The following is a 23,478-nucleotide window of genomic DNA, read 5'->3' as shown; positions in this document are numbered from 1 at the left end:
TCCTCTAAGCAGCTATGTGAAATCAAGGGGTTTCTTCCCTCCAATTTTAAATGATAGACAGATAGGATGTCCAATCTATTCAAGTGCAATCAATGGATAAATAAGGATGTCTCATCTTGATCAGTCTCTTTTAAAAATATTCAATTTTAAAATTCTTTTCCTCTTGCTCCAATATATGTTTGCACACACTCCTCGCCCAACATTATTGAAATTGTCAGATTATTAAATAGCAGCCATAACCTGGTAATCAGGAAAGCCAATGCAAACACTTACATGTCCCTAGGTTCATTTACCTCAGCGCACTGGAAATGAAAAATGGGCTTATGGATCAATCTAGAGTCTTATGGTAAAAGTGGACATGACAGCATAACATTTATTAACTCTTGTGCTATTTGTTTCCTCTATTTCTGACCCTGCCTGTCTTTTGTTTCCTTTGTTTGTTCCACTGCTTGTGGGACTTGTTTCTCTCACTGGTTTGCTGATTTACTGTTTGAGCATTTGGGCCATTTCAGAAGCCCATTTTTAGTAATATCAATTTTTTAAATTAACATAACATTACACAATCTACATGGCATAACCAGTTTTTCCATTTTTTTTTCCTCTTCTTAAAGGTATCTGAACAATGAAAGAATAACATGGATATATGTGCTTGACTGTGTTTAGTTTCAAGTTATTGTTCAGTGATATATTGATGGGCGTGATATGCATGAGAAATGTGTATAAAATTACTATCTGAAAGATTGAAATGCTAAGCTCTGTGTCTTGTAAAAGTCCCTTTTTATTAAATAAAATGTCAAGATCTCAGGAAGGAGTGGGGAACTCATTTGTGATGTTGGCCACCATTCCTGCATGGAATAGGAACTGATAATTTTGACTTGCTATAATACTAACTCACCATAGGATATGGTAGTGTGACAACTTTAAACACCATAATTATAAAGAGCATTGAGAATGTTCAGAATGTGACATTACAAACCTAGAGTTGGATACATCTTTCGTATACAGTGATATACATAATTGTTTTGTGTTTCTGCACTTTGAATCAGAATGACGACAGGTAAATAATCAATTTGTACACAATTGTAGTAGCTGTGAATGTTCATAATATGTTTGGTTTAATAAACTTTCAGTACATTTTTATTTATCTATTTCAGGAAAAGAAAAAAAGCAAGCTTATAGAGATGAAATTCTAAGAATTTTAAGTTATATGATTAGTTCTAGGTTTACTGTGCTTCTCATACTGATATGCTGTACTCTTCTGTAGGTTTTATGAGGGAGTTGTGCAATCATATGACTCTACACAAAAGAAGCATACAGTAAGTCACATCTTTTAGACCTACTCATCATCAAAGTCAAGTTTTTGAAATTGTTGTTTCTGTTCTTTTCATTGTTTTAAATATAAAAATATGCTTTTGTTTGGTATAAGGTGTTATATGATGATGGAGATGTTGAGGTGCTTAGACTTCAAAAGGAGCGGTGGGAGCTGATTGATAATGATTTATTACCTGAAAGGGTGAGTATTGAAGGACTTTGATATATTATAGGAACCACAATCCTCTAAGTCACTAAAATCACAGTTTCTGTAGTTTATTGATATAACAATTTTATTATGTTGCAGGAACCATTGGCATCTCCGAAAGGTTCAAAAAATACTGAAGCCATGTAAGTATGCTTTAATTTTAATGATTCCATTTCCTATATTAATTATGTGGTTAAGTCAGAAAAAACATTTTTCTATTTGCCTTGTTTGATTCTAGCTATTTTATCATTTTTAAAAAACCATTTTAAACATTCTTTTTAATTTAGATCCTCTGGTTTTCGTTGTTGAAATCACTGCATTGGTTCGCACTCCTTTGGTTGATAACAAGGGATGTTAATCAAAGTCTTAGTCTGATTTTTTTTTAACTATCTTTGGTCTTGAGTTCACATGTGAGAGGTATCTGATTATGTAAATTGATCTAGGAACATCAATCAGAGTTCCATGACTTGGACTTGCCTATGACTCAGCAATGTCAACACAACCCATGACATGCCAATGACTTGGAAAAATGAAAAAACAGAGATTTTTCATTATTTAAAACTTGTTTCATGCACCAGTAATTGAATAAAGCTTAGAAACACCAGGACATCATCAAAAGACACTAATTTGATCATGTATATAAACATACATCCATCATGCAAGTACAAATGTAAATTGTAGCTAAAGGAAATAGAAAATATAGAAATGCAGAACTATAAATATTGTCAAATGTATATAAAGTACATGAGATCCATGACATCAAATGTTCTCAAACATGTTGAAACTGTAAACAAAACCAAGTCTATGGCTCAGGTTCTAGTTTAGCCTCAGCCTCAGAGTTGTCTGTCGGCCTTCTACAAATGAGTCTGAGGTAGGTCCCGGATGACTGACAAGCCATAGTCTCTGCCTGTGTGGTTTCTTTTTGATCACTAGCAGCTGAGAATGCTCTATCCTCCTCTACTATAGCCACAACCTCAACCTCTTTGTTTGCCTAGTCAACCCACTCATGGTCCTTTGTAGTGAAGATAGGATCAGTAGACTTAGTGAGCTGTGCTAGAGTGATCGAAGAGGAGTCAGTATCCAAAATTTGTTTGGTCCTAAAATGGAGGTTATAATGAACAAAGACAAGATCATTCAACCTCCCCATAGACAAGGCCTCTTCGAGTGGATGTGCTCGAACATGGACAATTTGCACTTGCATCTATAAGTGCTGCATGACTGACTCAAAACATGGACGACAAAGTTTTGAAGGTCTAGGGTTGTAGGCCCAGACATTTGCCACCATCTATCTGAAATAAGGAAAAGAAAAGAAATCAATCTCATTTCCAACATTAAGGATAGATTATAAAATCAAAATGCATAAGCCATAAACTTAAGAATATTAAGTTTAACATATATTTCTACCCTGCTCCGATTCTGTCCGAGTGTCTTTGCACATCTTGCTTGTAAAAATCACCCCTTGTTCATTATTATATGCATCTATCTTGTGCAATGTAGATATGCTAGTCATCTTTTGCATCTCTACGTATAAGCCTCTCAGAACCTCCTCATCTACCTTGATGTTACCAAGGAACCAAAATGATTGATTGAGGAAATAAGCTGCTGCATGGATCTATGAAGCTGTTTTTGCCATCCCTATCAATGATCCCCAAAATGGGGCCATACTTATCCTCAACTCCTATGTACCTAGATCTAATGGTCTCCTTGGTTTTATCCATGCCCTCATATATGTAGCCTATAGAGGGCTTCTCTGCATCAACAACCTGTGGGAGAACTATGAGGGCTCAGGGACCTTCATATAACGTTAAAAAAGACATTTAAGTCAAAAGTGTGCATTAAAATTTAAAATCAGAAAAATTGTGAAGTTGCAAATAAAGCCAAAATATTTTTTACCTTAATGATCTTTGCACAAGGGGTCCAAAAAGTTGGCTCATAAAAAATATAAGCTATCACATCCATCCGTATAGTGGTCGTAGCATGAAATGAGGCAGTCCACTCCTCACCAGTGGACAAATGACTCAAACCTTTCTTTGATTCCAACGAGGATTTTAGTGTGAGGAAATTCGAGTCAAATCTCATGATACGAGGACGGGCACACTCCTTTTGCCCTGTATATTGCCTCATCATGCTAAGGACCAATGCATGATTGTAGATAAACTTGCAAATGTTTTGACCTTATCAACATGTGATTTGACCCATTCAAACTTACTTATATCCTCTAATATGATGACAAGGTAGTGGGCCACACGTGGAGACTAAATTTTTTTTGGGTGACTCTCCATCAATAGTATACCTCTAACAATTTTAAATTAACTAGAAATTTAGATGTGTTAAGAAAATCTTAAATAATTTCATAGATGCCTCTTAATCAAAACTTCAAAACTTAAAAAGTTAAAAGCTTACTTGCAATAACATAACTTGCTGCATTATAAGTAACCACCTGCACTACATTTTCTTCCACGACTTCATGTATAACTTCCTTAGTAACCTCACATAAGTATGTGACATTATTCACCTTTGAGGACACATCAATAGCCTTCAAGAACATGGTGTATTGTGAAAATAAAGCAAAATAATTATCAATTATCGTGGATCAATGAGGAAGCAAAATATAAATCAAATTATTCACTACATTTAGGGAAGTGGAATGATTAATCACCTTTGCTAGAAATAAGAAAATTTAGGAGTTTTTAATTCCTCTTATCCGTCCAACCGTCTATCATGATGGTTCAACTTTTTTGTCTCCAAGAGTGTTTGTGGTCTTTTAGCTCAACTTTCATATCATTAACCGTTTCTATCAAGAGTGGGCCACTCAACTCAGGATTGATATGGGCTTTAAAGCCTACTCTACAAATGGTTACAGCATCTATCATGCCTTTCCAATAAGGAGACTTGCCACAAATAGATTACAATTAATCATTAGACAAAGAAAAATTGAAGTTCAAGCAATAAATTTTAAAATTTAATTTTAAATGTAAAATAATCATTCTAAAAAGAATTACTTGGCTGCAACAAATGGAATGTTGCGAAAGTACCAAAACTTGCAGATTTGTTTTCATACAAAATCATGGACCTCCTTGTTCCAATCCATGCTCTCAAGCGAGGGTTGTGCAATAGCAGTAATGCGTGGCACACAAAGTAACTTTCCAACTTCGACTTTTTCAGTCTAGGGCCAATGGTGATAGTGCCAATAGAAGGAGCAACAATAGAAGTAGTAGTGCTAGGATGAAAGGGAGGCATGGAAGAACCCTCTCCAATGCAGCCTTCAAATGTAGATGCGAATTCCGATGCAATGCAAATGAATGGGAGCCAATATCATTTATCTCTTTTTGGTTTCCTTATCTTCTGCATGTTTTTTAACTGGCCATAACATAAACACATTGCCTCAGGAGTTGGCAATAAACATGGGTCAGCATCATTGCCAGGTATGCCGACAATATGGTATTTAAACCTATTGATGCCACCATGATAAATTTCTTTACAAAACATGCTTTTTGTTTGGTTTTTTTTGTCTACTAGAAAACTCTTCAGAAAATTTCCAAGGTTCACACTTTGGACGCAGTAGGCAGAATTAATGTTTTCAAAACTTGAAGGCTGCCGCAATAAGACACAATTACAAATTTGTGCATTTTATTTTAGAAAAATCAGCAAAATACGTGTTCACATTTTTTCTTAAATTTTTTAAAGGGTTTTCTATTGTTCTACTTCTCTCATTGAAGTATGCAATTTATATTCTTAATAGAAAACATTCAACAGTTCGAAAGTTTTAAAAAAAAAAAAAAATGGAAAATCCATAAACATACAAAATAAAACCAACAAAAGCTACATAATTTAACACATACCTCTTTCATATGAGTTGAGAAGTCTTGTTATGGACTCCTTGATGCTCTCAATGCAAATCTAGGGCCTCCCCAATGTGATTTGTGGTCTCCTTTATGCTTTTCTTCACTGCTGGTTGCAAGCATATGGCTTCTTGTTTTTCTTCCTCTCTCTCACTTTCTCTCTTCTTCTCATACAAGCAATTAGAAATCCTTTTAGGGAAAATTAGAAGCTATATCCAAAAAAAAGTAAGGAAAAAGTTTGTTTTTTCGTTATTTTAAGTAGCAACCCATGGCTGTCTGGGGGTGGTTCATGAGCCACGGATCTGGCAGGTCATGGCATGACCTGCGGGCTCTGCGAGTCATGTGGGTCATGGGCCCATGACTGGGTCATGAAAACCCACCAAGCCTAATTCGGCCTGCGAGTTTTCAAAGCTTGTTTAACCCATGACAAGTCAAGAACCATAAGACTCATGCAGATCAATGTAATAACCCCAATCGGTTACAGCCTTGGCAACACCAATTCACTTAACAATTTAGTTATTTGACATTTAGTCAAACACTTTGCAAGCAGGATCTGAACTTCAAAATTTAATTCTGGAAATGTAGCTATGCTTTTTCCCAAAAGATAATGAAGTCACCACTTACATAACTAAGAGCAGACTGAATGTATCAATTGAATCAGACGAGCAAATTCCATTTTCAATCCTAGCATACAAATTTAATGAATTTTCTTGCACCTAGTTACAAATAGATGTTTCTCGAATTATATTAATGAGCCTGGTGACTTGCAGAGGGTCCCAGTCTACAATTGTTAAACTCAGAAATTTCGGCAATTAATATATCAATAGCTATGCTGCAACATTACAAATGGCTTTCAAAAATTAATGAGAACCTGATAACTTCTAGTCATATGAGATGAATGCAGCCACCAAGGTAGTCTTCACACCAAAGAGGCGGGCAAGGTAGGAACAGCAACACGAGTCAAAGCAACCCCATCCATACAATTCCTCCAAAACTGGGCAGTAATGTGCAAGCATGAAACTCAACAGTAGACTCCCATGTATTGTCTAAACACTAGTAATCATGCCCAGGTTGCAGACCTGAAGCAATGCCTATGAACATAAACAATGATGCCACAGCAGTGATTTTCCCAAGCACTCAAGATAGAGTTTAGACACCCGATCGCAGGGTCATATGCAAGATAGAACTCATGCCAACAGCAAGAAAACCGGCGTCCAGATTTAGGCAGATTTATATTATTCACTCTAAAACACTTTAGTAATTACAACTTCCAACATCCAATAATCAGTCCCAATGGCACTAATTTGCAGAACAGAGACGCCCAGAATGGAAAGGAATATTGGTGTCTGTAAGCATATAAATCTTTCGCTGAAGCTGGTAATTTCAGACGCTCAGCTATGCCAAATTAAATTCAATATGAGATGCCCTCAATTAGCAGATATGAGAGCAATAAGTTTCAGCAACCAATGATATCTCCGAATGACAGTAAGCACAGCTTCAGGAAGACAACAACAAATCTCAATACTGCAGAAATCCGATTCCACTATACCTCAGCTATGGAATGGAAAAATCACAAACTCAGAAACCTTCACAAAGACAAATAAAATAAAATAGACAATTGGATCCCTTTCTCTCACAATGGGCTCATATTTATAACACCCAAATAGCACTTATCTTCTTTTTCACTCTTTTCCCTTAAGAAATTTCATCTACATAACTCTATTTTATAAAATTAAATATCATAACGTGCCATTATAATAATGAAGCTTCATTAATTAAATAATAAATTTGAACTCCTCACTTAAAAAGCTCAATCCAATGCAGATGATGACCAAATTGCCAGCGCCACCAACTGCACTGCCAAATATAACAACTGCCTGAAATAGACTAACTAAAATTGCGAGTCCACAACTGAGACCCTCAAATCCCATTGTCAACTCACGAGGCTCGCGATGATGAATTGACTAAGCCAGCTGCAGGCGCCTGCTAAAAATGGGAAACATTACAATCAATTTGAAATATGATGGCCAAAGTAAAACTTCACATCCTTAGCAGGACTTGAATCTGGTTAGTAATAGTGGCAGTTGCTCTGCCTTTTAAAAGATTGGTGCATGGAATGCTTTATTATATATGAAGTAGAAGCATATTTAGTAAATAAATCATTTTCTAAAAGTAAAATCATGCCCAACCATCAAGTACAAGTACATTTGTTTCTGTTCCAAGCAGCTGAATACTTAACTACAATTTTATGTAGCATTTATCTGGTTCATATTGCTTCCAAAATCGTTTTCTCTTACAATTCATATAAGCCTATTAAAATTAGCCATCTTTTGTCTGCTTTATAATTTCTGTATGTTTTTAGATTTTTGTACTCATGTGAATGGTTGCTTTTCCGATCAATCAATATGAATGCTTGTCATGTTGGTGAAGTGAGAACAAGGAATTTAGAAGTACCAAAAAGATGGCAAATTCTGATCCCAGTTTCTAGAATTTCAAATGTTGTTTCTATGTAGACTTTGTGAAGTCAGTTTATTTTCAAGTACCATTATCTTCTATGTTTATTTTCAAGTACCATTATCTTCTATCTGTAAGTCATAAGGTTTGTTTCATTGTAAACAGATACTCTTCTTTGTTAATTTCAACCTCTAAGCATTCCCTGGCAGATGAGTAATGATTGCATTAATTAGGGCATGCAATGTAGCTCTCTGCTATCACTCATGCCATTGAAGCAGTGCCAGGGAGGATAAATTCCTTATGGGATTTAAGGTCATATCACACAAGGATGCATTTTATTTGAATTGGGAATGTCTTAAAACTTATCCTCAAGTGCAAATCTGGTGGTTTCCCATGGTCTTTCTGCATAGGATCATCTAGTTTCTTGTACTCAATTGTATTTTTGGCCTAATTCCTTTGTTATGATGTGCATTTGTTTGTATATCCCAAGTTACAAGTAGATTATAAAATTACCAAAGCTGAAGGCATGGAGAGTTGGCTGACAAAGGCAAATGAATATTTTGAGCATCTCTTTTTGACTTCATGTATTATATTCAAAAGGAAAGGACATAAAACCTTTGGCTTATGATGTACGAGTACCAGGCTCTGAACAGATCAAGATATGCGTTGTTAGTTTTAGATCTTTTGAATTTGACAGGGAATGACTTCTTATATATGATTGTTAACTGACAAATTTCAGTTTTTTTTTGAGATTGAAGCTTCAGTCTTATTTCTGTTTCCTGGAGATTAGAAGTCCCTTTGATTCTTCTAAGTGGAGGAAATATATATGTGAAGCTTATGGTCAGAAGCATTAAGTGTGATGTTCTGCTACAAGCTTTGTTACATTAACTTTTCATTGGATAAAACTTCTAATGTTTAAGATTAGAGTCCAATTTACTGTGATTATATTCTAGTGTCTTTAAAATAAAAACAAATAGGAAAATGAAAGCATTTTGCAATTTGATCTGCAAGTGGATGTGTAGCCTTTAAAATTTGAAAATTAATGTCATTCTTCCTTTCTTTTTTACCAATTTATCTTGCCTTTGCACGAGAGCAGGCCAGTGAAGGAAAGAACACAAATGCATGCTACAAAAGAAAATAAGGCTGTCTCTACTAATAAAAGGTAATAAATGCACACATGTGGTTATGAGTTTGATATACATTTATTGTTTTCCTTATGGTTTTTTTCCTGTGTTGCAGCAGAGGTTCTGTTCCCAAGTCTACAAAGAAAGGTACATCCAAATCTCATTATAAGCCTAATGACAATGGTGTATCTCCTAAAGACATGGAGCTTGATACATCTATAGTAAGGGTTGGAGAACCTTTTGTGTCCATGGATGTAAAAGATCAACCATCTGGTGGCAAAAGGAGAAAAAGAATGTCAGGTATATCTTGTTCGATAAGGCCAATATGTTTGACATTTGGTACATTGTCAAATTTAATTTTTTGATTGAGGATTATATGGGAGTGTAATGGTTTTTCTAAACCAGTTTCAAGTGATTAACTTTTTCGCTCCTTAGTAGTTACTATTGTTTTTGCTGCCTTGTTCAAGAAACATCATATACTTCCTAGAAAGCATCTAGCTCTTTTCATCACATTTCCTATGATAGTTTTGGGCGAAACAAGAGGTATTGTTAGTATACACTAAATGGATGATTCAGGATTCTTTTTTACTAGATTTGTTACTCGGCCTCCAAGTAGTGTTATTCCATGTGAACATTGAATTTTTAAAGTATTGGAGATTAAGAAGAGGGCATTTAGCTTCGGTTGTGGTGTGGAGGTCTCTTATATTAGACTTAAGGACTCCAGTGAAGATGCGTGCAGACAAGAGGTTGTCATACAGTTAGTTTGATGTCTATCCTTAGTTTCTTTAGAAATGGGAGAATCAAAGTTGAGGCATATCAACCAATACTATTTTCATAAGGAAAGATGAATGGCCAATTTGAGTCTTCGAGCGAGATCACCTTTGGCGCTTAAATGGTTAACTTGCTATCTATCTCCAATCGCTCACTAAAGAAATTGTAAGATTAGGCTTGAGGCTTTTCAACCTGTATTATGTTTGTAAGAAAGATGAATGGGCAATCTTAGTCTTCTACTGAGACCTTCCTTTTGTGCATAATGTCCAATGCAGTCTTTTATCAGATTTTTATATGTTAATGAAGTAACTCTCTATTGAATCTGTTTGTTTAGTATATGTTAATGAAGCAATGGGAACAATTTCTCCTCATGCCTTAAAGGCTATGTAATAAGGTTTGCACTTGTGCTGAAGTGTGGCAAAGAAGAAATTTATAACAAATTTGTTCACTACTAGTAATATAAAAAGTTTACCTAATTTCGAATGTTATAAAGCTACAATTTCATTTTATCTATATCAATTTATATTAATTAAAATGTAGAGATTCAAAATGTTAAAAGTTTGAAATGGAAAATGAAGATGTATTCAGATAAAGCTCTAGGCTAAATAAATTAAACAATAATAATCAGATAATTATCCCAGAAATTAAATATCCAGTGCTAGTAGCTCTTTGATGTGCTAAAAAGTACAGGAATTAGATACTTATAACAAAGGTATTTAGTGGGAAACCTAGTGTTAGTAGCTATATGAAGTGCCAAAACAAATGCAGGAATTATATATCAAAAAATGATATTTAGTAGGAAACCTCATGAAGATATGCTGTGACAGATGGTTGAAGATCATTTGTCATTATTTAGGAAAACCAAGAATGACTGAACTAATGCCTCGGGATTTGGAGACTTATTAATGGGCATCATTAACTTGTGTAAATGCAGATCTGATCTACCTGCATGGATTTGATCTTTGTAAATTTTCTGACATTTGCACTCAGTTTGCCTTTATGTTAGCTTTTTCTAAATAAAATTTGGTTTTATGTGGTTGAGAGTTTGCCACTGATAGGGAATACTTATTTCCTTTTCACGCCTCTAGGATACAGAAATAATGACTTCTATGATTTTATCAGTATATACCAATTTCAACTTGATTAAACATTAGTTACCAACTTACCATCAATAACTTCTTCATTTAAGAAGTTGAACCTTAAAACCTTGAAACGACAATTACAAATTTCCTTACTATTATAGAAAATGATGTACAAAACACACATCCACACAAAAAGCACCAGATATATGTGGAAACCCATGATAAGAAAAACCATGCTGAAAGTAGCTGTTGGTTCTACTGCCCAGATTCAGCCTCACAAATTAATGAATCAGTTACACTTAGTAGGCACCAGCCAACTTATCATCAATCCCTTATTGTTTATGCAGATAACAACCTACTGGAGACATCAATGCTTTATTGTATTTGTAGACACCAACCTAACACCAATCCTTTATTGTAGTTGCAGACACCAACTTACTGGAGACTACCAATTCTTTATTGTATTTTTACAAACCATCCTACTAGAGACACCAATCCTTCATTGTATTTGTACAAATCAACCTACTGGAGACACCAATCTGAGCATCAACTGGGAAACTATGACTTCAATCTCACCAATAAAAAAGATATGCATTGACCTTCAATCTGAATGCTTAGCTTGCACTTGATTTGATCAACCATTAAAGTTCTCTTGCACACTGCATACGATCTGAAGAAACTCTACAATGATTGGAATACACCTCAGATATGCATGAATCTTAGTACTTTTTAATCATTAACACATACCAAATAATTACATTCATGTACATTTTGTAGCTCTCCAACATTGTGGGATAGATTCTAGATTACAATATATATGCACTACAATTACAATTACATTCACATGTCAGCATAGAATAGGATTAATAATCTGCCGCTGGCCACAATTATTAACCTTAATGAAATGCGTAACTGGCCATGTCTAATAGCCCACAGAGTACTTTGGAAAAAAAGAACACTATGCAGTCCCAGTGTAGCCCTGATTGTTCCAAATGGTCATCTACACACTACTATTGATGAGCACATGCTACCTTTGGTGAGAACACGCTACAAGAGTTTGCCACATCAAATTGGAACAACAACCCACCTGATTAACTAGCATAATGACCCTTTTGTCACTATAAACATTTTGTTTGGTAAATATCAACTCCTAAAACTCTGGACTATGATGATGTAGAAATTCTCTCCTTACAAACTGCAGATTATAACTCTGATCCATGAAGGAATGTAGATCATAACAATTCAGTGGCACAAGCTCATTATCCAGGTAACTTGCCCTTTCACATCTGGATCACATTTTGAAATCATATCTACTGACTGGAATAGATACATGATGATAGTACAGATACATCCGAACTGATTACCTCATCATAGCTAGCCACTGTACTTCCGCAACTCAAAATTTAATCAAAAAGGTCTGATATGACACGACAAATAATTTGCATTTTTTTGGATTCCTTAACGTCAATGACCAGAGCCTACCAACATCTCTTTGGCATTCTTTTGACATCACTCCTTTGACATGAATGGCGACAAATGTTCAACAATCTCCCCTTATTTCATTGATGGAAAACAGAAAAACATTGTTAGCACATTAAGACATATCTAGTATACTAGGATCAACAGACCCCCTATGGAATACAACTCATACACCTGAAGCTTATGAGCATTTAAGTGTTTTGAGTTTGACTTCGCCCTTTGACATTAATGGAAAAGGTCAACTTAACTTTTTGATTCCATTCTCTGAGATGGACTACCCCATACATACCTGATCAGTCTGTCCAATTTCTTTATTTCTACTGTAGCATGTTCTAAAACACTTTGCAAGTCTACCAAGCTCTGCTTGTGGCAGTTAGTCAATACTCCTCAATTTGTACTTTCTCGTGTCAAGAGGAAACAACAATTCACAACTTCTGTTCAGAAGTCTCTGTATGCAGAGGTTTTGTAAAATATTATCAATCTTTTCCGTAGTCTTACCATGTTCTCCATATATTTCCTTGTTGGCAAGTTTTTTACTCAGAAAATTATACTTAATTGCAATATATTTTGTTCTTGAATGCATTAACAGAACTTTGAAATATTTATTGCACTTTTGTTGTCACATATAATTGAAATGGGTTCATCAAATTCTATCTTCATCTCTACTTTAAAACCTGCCTCATCTATAACACGTAAGTGCAACAGGAAGTTGCTTCTGCATAGACAGTGTCACTGAGTCTTTCTTTTGGATTGACCATGACACAAGACTGTTAGCAAGAAATACTGGTCCTCCATTTGTACTCTTCTGGTGTCTGTCCCAATCTGCATCAGTTTATGTTGTCAGATTGGATGTCTACTTCCTGGGATACCCCAAAGCATAATGTATTGCTTCTTTTGTGTGCCAAATTTTTTTCTATTAACTGCCTTTACATGAGGTTCTTTAAATGCTGTCAAGAACTGAAACCATGCCAACCACTTGCATGACATGTAGTCTGGATGCAGTCACATACAGAAAACTAACAATCATTCACCTCTATAGGGTCTGATTTGTTGGAGAAAAATCATTGCCTTCTCGACTGAGACCCAGTAATCACAAGTTTACTTGGTTTGTGCACCTCCATCTTAAGGTTATCCAACATTTCCTTTATATATTTGGTTTTAGAAAAAAATATACTGCTTTCTGATTGAGAGATCTGCAAATCAAGAAAGAATAATAATTCACCAAGTATTGACATCTCAAATTGCTTGTGCACTGCATTCCGAAACTGCTTACACATTGCCCAGTTGCTTCCTCCAAATATAATAACATCAACATACACCACAACAATCAGCAATTCATCACTTTTTGATTTTATACAGATTGTTGTATGCACTACCTTTTTTGAAATCCTGCTATTGTAGATCCCTATTCAATCTGGAATGTCATTATCCTGGAGCCTGTTTTAATTTCTAAAGAGCTTTCTCTACACAATTCGATTTTTTATTAGAACACCGAAACCCTTCTAGTTGTTCATGTTGAATATTTTGTCATTGTTGTCTAAGGTTGATGATCGAGATCATAAATTTTGGAGGATTACTCAAAAGTTACAGGGAATGATGGCAGTAATGGTTAAATATATATTTTATAAAATTATCCGATTGTAATGTGGCACCAGAGGAATGAAATGCTTATCAATTGGCAGCTTCAGGTTTGTATCAACAAATTTATGTATGGTTTCATGACATATATGCTCCAAATTCCTCGTTAATACATGGTATTTCCTTTTAGGGGAATAAATTCATTATTTAATCCTCATATTAGTGGTGCATGTTTGAGGTGTCGGTGGGGTGGCTGTGTGAAGCCTTGGATTAAAAGAAGGGGGACTATCTTTATTCTGCAGATTCAGTAACACCTTTAATTCAAGAAGGGGAATCATTATTCTGTATATGCTCTTCAGCTAATATGGCTGGTTTTAGTCATGTCTGTATTGGAGTGGAAAATGTTGGGAGTCAGTTTTCCAAATGAATCAATGTAATACTTTCTTGAGTAGTGTAGTTTCAAAGTAGTCGATGCATTATTATCTTGCGTTGATGTCAAAATAAAGGAGTTGATGCATAGTTATATCCTGAGTTGATGCCATTTCAAAGGAGTCGATGCATTGAGTTGTGCTGTGATTATCCTTGCTAGGGTTGGGCAATGGAAACATTTATGGGAGGAAAACTGAGTATTGTAGAGACAAATATTCTGTAACAAATTCAAATGAATTGAATCATGCTATTTGTAGAGGGGAAATATCACTCAAGTTTCACAAATATAGAGATATGCTAACCACATGAAATAGTTCAATTGATACATATGAATTAAAACCCAACACATACCATTCATTCCACAGTACCAGTAGGCAAGGAAATGATTTCTTTATTAATACCAAAAATCAACAATAGTACAATACCAATGTTGCAGATATTTCTAGAAGGGTCAGCTAGTTGGAAACCAACCGACGCATTTCCTCACCACCTAACTACCCAGCCCGACTAGCTTAACAAAAACTAAACATAATAGTTACTTTATTCCAACCACATCTATCCCCCTCAAAAAAAAGAAGCCATTTTCCAGACGACTGCTGAACATGAAAACAACAAAAAAAGAACTTTGACTTCAAGAAGAGGAATGGGAGGACATCCCTGTGCTTGGATCTGCTTTCTCTATCTTCTAGGCTTCCTCCATGGCCACTTTTTTTGCTTCCCATTGATGAGAGGTGGCAGCCATAACATGCCAATGCTTTTGTTGCCCTTTGCCATCTCACTTATCTCTTCCTTTTCTTTCAGTGCCATCTCCCTTATTGCTTCTTCTTTAACTACTTGTATGTGCCACCTGTACCAACCGATCCTGTGATGTGACTGCTTGTAACAAACTTCTTCCACATATGGCAATGTGGTACGGACCAGGCATGTATCTAGAAAGCCACCGTACGACCCTGAGCTTCCTCCTATCTTGGAACTGATAAGTATGCTTGTTCTTCCTTTCAATGCCTCCTGTACGGACGGTTGCTGTTGTAGTATGTGTACAGATGCTTCGCCTTCTTGTATTGACCTTTCCTCCTTTGCCTCTCATACGGAAGCCGTACTTACTCCATTATGTGCCACTCATACGAATGCTTCATGTATTGTTTCTTGTCGTACTATTGCTTGATGTACTACTACCTACCGTACCGTTGCCTGTCGTACGGATACTTGTCGTATGGATGACTGTCATATGGGTGGCTGCCGTATGGGATTCTGTAGTAGGAAATTCTGTATAGACTCCTCACATATGAAATCCCCTTGTATGGATGTTTCTACTAACTCCTCTGCACTTTGTCCTCTTGTACAGATTTCTTTTGTACTTGTACGGATGTTTGTGCTTGCCTCCCATATAGATTTCTCTCGTACTAGTACAGATGCATATGCTTGTAGTACGACCGTGGATGCTTGCGGTATGGTTTTTTCTACCTCTCGCATGGATTCCTCATGTCCTTGCAGAGAGGCTTGTGTCTGCCATACGGAGTTACCACCTGATGCTTGCTACCGTACATATGCCTGCCGTACGGATGTCTGCCATACAGACACTTTCTTATGTACCCTGTTCTTTCATACAGTTATTCTTTGGAAATCTCCTTGTTTGTCCACCCTTTGCTTTTGTACGAATGTTCGTATGACTGCTTTCTCAATTGCTTCTTCCTTTACTTCTCTATCAAGTATGGTGATGTTTTGTGACTCCGTCTCTTTATAAGGACTTGGTTTGTTTTTTTCTCCTTTGTCACTTTCACTTTTTACTTCTCGTACTTGGTCCTCATTCGTACTTATAAAATAGCTGCTTGCCAATTTATTTCTTTTCTCATATGCCTCTAACTTAGACCCATTTACTAGGTCTCTGATAGGTTTATTATCTAAAGTAGATAACTTTATTGCCCCATTCTCTTTATACTCCGTGTACTCCTCCGGGTACCTTCCTTCCGACTAAGATTCTTTTATTTGCAACATATTACATTCTGCATGGAAAACTTCATAGTCTTCCATTTGCCAGTGGAATAATCCATTAAGGGAACTTGTGTCGTTGGCTGAGCATTCCCCATTTGAACACTTCTTCCTCATTTGGTTCCATCCCTCCATAGTCTTCTCCTTTGAAGTTTGATGCCAAGTTATGACTGACTGATTGGTTCTTGAGGTTTATGATGTACTTTCTTCCTTCTGACTCAATAGATAGAGTGTTTCGCTTCCAATTATGAGTAGCTTTTGCTGCCAACAACCATCCTCTGCCTAATAAAATATCGTACCCTTTCTTTTCTAAAGGGATAACCACAAAATCAATAAAAAATTGTTGCGTACCGACGATGACTTTTTTGTCCCATGAGCGTTCCTATACTCTTGATTCCATGTTGGTCCGCTCCTACTAGTTGAAAGGTCAGGGGCCGAAGAGTAGGTTTTCCCTAATTCCTTTCATGTATCTTCTGATAAGACATTTGCACTGGAACCTCCATCTAGAATAGTATTTGAGAGTTTGCACCCTAGTATCTCCATCTCTACTACCGCTAGTGTTCTCCCCATCCCTATTATGAACAATGTATTGTCTTCTGTATGTACTTCTTCTTCCTTCTCTTTCTTTGGAGTTGTCTCTTTCGGTTTTGTCCCCTATGTTAGTGCCACTTGCAATTGGGGTAATGTTTCTAATAGATCACCTATTTTTACTAGGATAGTAGTTTCCAGCACTTGCCTTACAATATTCGTTATACCCTTACTGGAAGTAGGTTTATCCAACGTTGTCTTTCCTCGCTCCCCCATGCTATCTTGAATTTCTTTCTTTGCTTCATGAAATCTTTCCGTCTCCGTACTAGCATCTAGGTAGGTTAATTTTCTGGCTTGTATCCTGGTGACCACAAGAATTTCGTCTTCTACATCTTCAATGTCTAACATATTCACTCCCTTCTGTCTCGAGCAACTTGCATCTTCATGATTGCTTGGCCCACACCATTTATAGAGCATCCCTCCATTTTGTCCTCCTCCACTTTGGCAATCTCATGCCAAGTGTCCCCATTCATTGCATCTCCTACACTGGATCATTGGTCTCCCTTTGGAATCATACTGAAGTGGACGCCGAGGTGTGTTGTTATTGCTATTATCACTGTTGTTACTTCCTCTCGTATTGTTTCTCTATCCTCCTGGCGAGGCTTCCCTATTTTTATTCTTTTGAGGAGTGGAGGGTGGTGTGGATTGTTCCCCTTGTGTTAGAAATACTTGAGCGCTCCGTGATTTTTAAATTGCAAGGACAGTCTTTAATTGTGTGCCCCATTACCTGACAAATCTCGTAAAATGCCTTTTTTGAGCAAGATCCATTTGTATGGCCTTCCTTTTCACAGTCGGTAAACCAGAGTTCTCTCCCTTTCTTTTCTTCTTCGCTCCTTGCGACTTCCTTCATCAATCGTCTCAGATCTTTTCTTAAGGTTTGAATAGTTTTGGATTCTTCTTTGCTCTCTTCGGAACTGTCACTGAAGCTTCCATGCCTTCTTGCCTTGGAGGTTTCACTTTCTATGCCCATGGCGCGAGTACATGCATCTGCAAAGGTCGACGGTGGGACTATCTTCATCTTTCTCCTGAGAGATGGTGTCAATCCTTCAATGAACCATTGTTTCTTTAGTCCATCTGCCAGCTTGTTATCTAGTTTTCCTATCAGCTCTTTCATTCTTCTGCTATAGGCCTTTACAGATTCACTCTTCCCTTGTCTTGTGTTGTAGACCTTCGTTACTATTTCATCGTCATCTTTGAGGATTTTGAATTCTTCCTTGAAGGCTGTGCAGATGTTATTCCATGTGTTTTTCTTTCCTGCCGCCAAATCCGTATACCAATCAATGGCAATACCCCTTAATGTGGCCGGAAAGGCTTTTAGTTATTTCGCTGCATCATTTTGTCCATTCGCCTACCATATTGTTGTACATGTTTTACAGTGGCAAGCAGGGTCCTTTGAGTCGTCCATTGTGAAATAATTTTCAACTTATGTTATTTAATTTAGATTGATTGATGAAAGTAGGTTTTCAGTCTAGCTTATAGCTATGTGAGGTAACAATAGAGGGACCTCATGCCAACATCAAGGCAGCAAGAGCTAAGACCCACGAGCATGGTGACCCAACAATTTATAGAGCCCACAAGCACACCAACCATTGAGGTTTGGCATAGAGGGTTGAACACTTATGAAACAAAGCTTGTGGCAATATCAATAATGCCATAACATAACCATCACACTGTGGGATGAACTCTATAAAGTGATTTCCTTTTGGGTGCCTAGGGAGACATAAGATGCATTTGAAATTAAATTTAAAAAGATTGCATCATTGTACAACCTAATAAGAGTGTGGAGCTTTGAGTTTATAAAAAGGCTAGTTAGAGCTCATTATGGTATGATGAAGATTATAATTTCTAATTAAGAAAACAAAGTGTTTTGGATATTCATCTCAATCTTTTTGAGGACAAAATTCATTTTGAAGAAGACTAGCTATGGTGGTGAAAGTTCTATCCTGGGCTCATGTTTGTTGAAGATATCGATAAGGTAATTCACAATACTTCCAAATATTAGGTTTATCAATTAGTTAAATCTGTTTTTGAGACAACTTGCATATTATTGGGTTATATTGCAAATATTTGTTGGAGAGAATTCATGTACCTGTGTGATATTTTCTATAGATGGTAAACTCTCACTTGGCAAAAACTTGCCAAGGTGCCCCCAAAAAAACTCCATAAAATTGGGCCAGCTTTTAAAAAACTCATGAACCTAAAAAGCAACTTAAATTTACTTAATAATACATTCTTTTACAAATTATCATGAGAAAATGTATCTAATGAGTTAATTAAAGAGAACACAAAAGAAACAAGCAAAGTTTAGATATATATAAATTTAAAGTGGGTACAAAATGTCACATTCTCATGCCGAATGCTGATGGCGAGAAGCAAAATAGTAAATAGTTTGCTTCAAACTAGAAGTAAACACATCATTTACAATCACATCATCCTCTTCCCATCTCTACTAGCATAAAATTGAGAGGGTCTACTCCTAGAAGAGAAACCCTACATTGGGTGTGATTGTCAAGTTTGTCGTTGTGCCTCCTCACTTGGCATCCCTACTAACTCACTCTTTGTCTTGGATGTATCTCATCTTGCCTTTGGCACTGGTAATGACTCCTCGTCCAACTCCTTATCTTGCTCCCCCTCAATGTCGTCCAATGTGAAATCCAATCCATCCCCCTCCTCCATGGCCTGCCTCTCCAAATCAATGATGTCATCCTCTGAAAACAATGGACTTGGGTCCCATGCTGTCCAATCAAAATAAGGATCTATATTGTCAAAATCTTGTGCCTTTTTTATGCACAACTTAAGATTTTATTGCTCATAAACAAGGCCATTGAGCATTTTAAAAAAAAATGTTTCTCTTCTTTATGTCAGTGAACTCAAATAAGCACCAGTTATGCTCACAATGGGATGAGCTACAAGGCGGACACGATTATGAGAGCAAATGACTTTAGATTTGGGGTATTGCCACCCCAACTTCACTACCAGGCATTTGCAAAATAAAATATTAATAAGTTATAAAGTAATGAGAAAAGAGAAAGCATAACTTATTAAAAAGGCAAAATTGCAAATGTTTTAAACTTTTACAGTTTACCTAGGGTTTGAGTGCTTCTTGCTATCTTTGGTAGCTCAAAAGAGAACAAATTACCTTTTGATTCCACATAGATTTGTTGTTCGGTCACAATAGGGTCTCTCTTGCAACATCGGATATCATTCTCTCAATGCATACAACAAGGCCCTCCATGACCTCTCCATTAAAATCTGAAAAGGAATCATGTCGAAAACAAATAGAAAGGGAAATCAAGTCTTATTACACAACCTAAAAAAAGAAGTAAAATGAAGTCTTAGTAAAATTTGAAGAAGAATCATAGCACCTGAAATGGGAGTTGAGGAAGAAGCCTGTTCAATGAATGAGTTATATTGTTCCACCTCCTAACAATTATTTTCCAAATGGGGTCAAATTTGAGTTTGTCCCCATTGGGGTTTGTTGCCCATCAACTAAACACAAAACTTGAACCAGGTGCTCAAACATCAACAATTGAAATTTGAAAAACACTAATTAGTTTACAAAATGATAAATTAGTGAAGTTACTAACATAGTAACTTACAAATTTATAATGAGACTTGAAATAAGCATAATTAAAAATTAAACGTTTTGAAGTTACCTTCACAATCTCAGTAGCCTTGTCCAAATTTTTTCTGTCAAAGATTGTGTGCCACAACCTCTCATTTAGACTTCTCTAAGGTGACTGAAGCTAATCCGGACACACAAACATTTGTTTCAAAGGCAACATTGTTTTGATAATACTTTGCAATGTCAACAAAACTGTTGCAAACCTTGTGACAATGGGTCTCAGTATATCTCTATGTTTGGTGTAGCACCTCATCAAATTAGAACCCAAGGGTGATTATAGACACACTTGGTGATTCACCTTGCATCTTTTACAACTAGAGTTACCCAATTAAGTTTTCCCATGTCCTCAAAAACAAGGTCAAGGACATGTGCTGCACAAGGTATCCAAAAAAGAGTGGGGTGCCTCTCTTGGAGGATTCTACCTATCATATTAGTAAAATTCAATAATTAGTTTCCAACTTTCCATTTTTTACATCAAAGCTAAATTAAAAAATACCGTAGAATTAGATTCATTATTCATACGCATCATAAAAAACTAATTTTATTTGCTACCCCATTATCTGTGATGATTTGCACCACATTCTCTACGCCCACCTCCATGACAATAGTTTCCAACATGAATGCAAATGTGTGCATTTTTGACCTTATTGGAGGCATCAACAAATTTCCAAAATACATCATCTTTGTTAGCAACCAAAAATTTAATAATGGTTCTATTCTTCCCATCTAATAGAATGGTGCATCCATTATTTTTCCTTTCTTTTTTTGGTTCTTCTACCACCAATCTTGCCCCATCAACCGCATTGACAAGCAACGTACAAAAGCAAAGTGACATTAATTCTTAGTACACAGTTTCAATTTAATAGGAAATAATAATTAAAATATAAAAATGAACTCAACTGGATTTCGACTATTTACTAACCTTCCACTCAAATCCTTGTGAGAAGGTGCCTTGTAGGCATTCTCGAAACTATCATTGCGGTCACCAAATTCAGCCAATAGGGACTATCAACCACATTCACAGGGATATTCTTGATACATGCAATATCAATTATCTCATGCACCTCCTTGTTCGATAGAATGGCCTTTAGTAATGGTTGTGCTCCAGGTGTGTTCTTGGGCACAAAATAACCACCTATCCTTGATGCTGATGATGTTGAAGAACTAGGTACTCCAACAGAGGGAGAGGAAACGAAAGTGGTAAAAGAGACACTCTGTTTGCGGGTCCTTGGGCCATGAAGAAAGCCAACCATGTTATCAAGTGTTGCTGCTTCTTCAACATCAATAGAAGCACTGAGTTTCAGCTATGGTTTCCCTCATAGCTAATCTTCCCTTCTTATTCAATTTTTCCTCTTCACCATCCGCAAGTAGGGCATCGATAAATATTTTTATTTCTTCCATTGCTTTGTCACAAGGATATGAATCATGTCTCCTTATCCTTGCAAGATGGTATTTGAGGCAGTTTACGCCTCCACAAATTACTTTTTCACATTGAATGCATATCGCCTTCCTAGGCTCATTAGGAGTTTCATAGGCATAAGGCCGATATGTCCAGATGGGCATGGTGCTAGTGGCCACACTTCCTCAGAACTTGCCATGCTTAATGTTTAACTGCTGCCCTACATAGAGAAATTTGAAACACAAATTAAGATTTTTCAGAAATTAATAAAACTAAGTTAGAACTTAGAAATAGAAACTATGTAAATTAGTTTGATTATTTTTAGACATCATTCAAAGTTCAACAGTAACTACACAAACTGCTAGAGTTTTTTCTTTTGTTTTATTTAAAACTGCATATTCTTCAAAAACAATTGATAGATTTTTTTTTTGTCAACAATAGTGTTGAAATGTCCTCAAATGATTCAAAATCATTTCTAACTACTTAGGAATGAATTTGAATTCATAGACATGCAACAAAAAAATACGATTCTTTTAGAAGTATAAAAAAAAACTCATAAACCCTACTTGGGAATGAGATTTTTCTTCCAAAATTGGTTGAAATCCGCTTGAAATCCACTTGAATCCACCTTCAATAGCTTGCAATCAGCTAACAAGGGCTTGGAAGCCTTTTTTCCTCCACTATTCCAAGTCTACAAAGCTACAAATGGAAATTGGCATAAAAAATGTTTTTCTTGCAATATAGCATTGGCAGACACGTATGGCCAAGTTTTTTTTTAAAACATGCTTATGCAAAAACTCGTCGAGTAATCAGCAAGTTTTTGCATAAAGCTCGGCGATTTTTTACCTTTGGCGAGTTGCGAGCCGAGTAGAAAAACTTGTTGAGTTTTCCATCTATGGTGTCGATTAATCAGCGAGTTTTTGCATAAAGCTTGGCAATTTTTTGCCTTTGGCGAGTTGCAAGCCAAGTAGAAAAACTTGTTGAGTTTTCCATCTATGGTATTTTCCTTTAGAAGACAATAATATTTGTCTTTGTTATGGTGTAAGTGTTGTGAGATTTTTACACCATTGCCCCATGTTAAATGGGGACCCCCTTTTTCTTGCTTTAGCAAGAGTGGTAGCAATCTTCAAGTCTCCAAGTTTGAGAGTGTGGTTAAGCAATCTTGGCCTATTGGCAAGTCAAGTTTGTCTGGGATGTAAGAAAAAGTTGGGGTAAAGCTAGTCAAGGAGATAAGAGTTGAAACTAAGTTATTTGTGAGGAAATGAGTACCTTTATAAAATCCTTTTCCCAGCCTCAATTTAACCTTAGAAAGCCAGGATAGGTTGTAGGAGTTAGACATGTCGAAAGCTTGTTGAATCCTGAAATTTGGCTAAGTTTAGACTTTTTTGAAAAGCCCCAAAATTTAGAATCTTGATTATAACTCCTATGAAGCTGAAACCTATTTCAAACATCGTGATAGTATTTATATAAATTTAACATAAAGTATAAGAAACCTATATGTTATATTTATATAAATCCTCCTGTTTCTTGAGCTGAAAAAATATTAAAGTGTTGAAATGGCAGTTAGCTTGCAAATTCAAAATCTTGGCAATATGTCGG

At 36.2% G+C, this 23,478-nt stretch overlaps 1 protein-coding gene across 4 annotated transcripts in view; it reads left to right on the top strand.

The window, feature by feature from the left end:
- The window catches only part of LOC149567746 (binding protein), a 113,530-nt gene that overhangs the window by 78,267 nt on the left and 11,785 nt on the right, over positions 1-23,478 (top strand). For 2 of the 4 annotated variants that reach the window (XM_089821007.1, XM_089821006.1), the window contains exons 27-31: positions 1,265-1,316; positions 1,427-1,513; positions 1,619-1,662; positions 8,912-8,977; positions 9,058-9,239. In XM_089821007.1, the coding sequence (XP_089677133.1) occupies positions 1,265-1,316; positions 1,427-1,513; positions 1,619-1,662; positions 8,912-8,977; positions 9,058-9,239 (431 nt within the window). Of the gene's footprint in view, positions 1-1,264; positions 1,317-1,426; positions 1,514-1,618; positions 1,663-8,911; positions 8,978-9,054; positions 9,240-23,478 lie in introns of all 4 variants that reach the window. The other 2 variants (XM_089821005.1, XM_089821004.1) reach the window with 1 other exon arrangement.

Source organism: Cupressus sempervirens, chromosome 3 (assembly GCF_028749045.1).
Source record: "Cupressus sempervirens isolate cs-2001-9-10 chromosome 3, ASM2874904v1, whole genome shotgun sequence".
Taxonomy (NCBI): domain Eukaryota; kingdom Viridiplantae; phylum Streptophyta; class Pinopsida; order Cupressales; family Cupressaceae; genus Cupressus; species Cupressus sempervirens.
The sequence above is the reverse complement of the archived record's forward strand: the minus strand, read 5'-3'. Positions and strand labels throughout refer to the sequence as shown.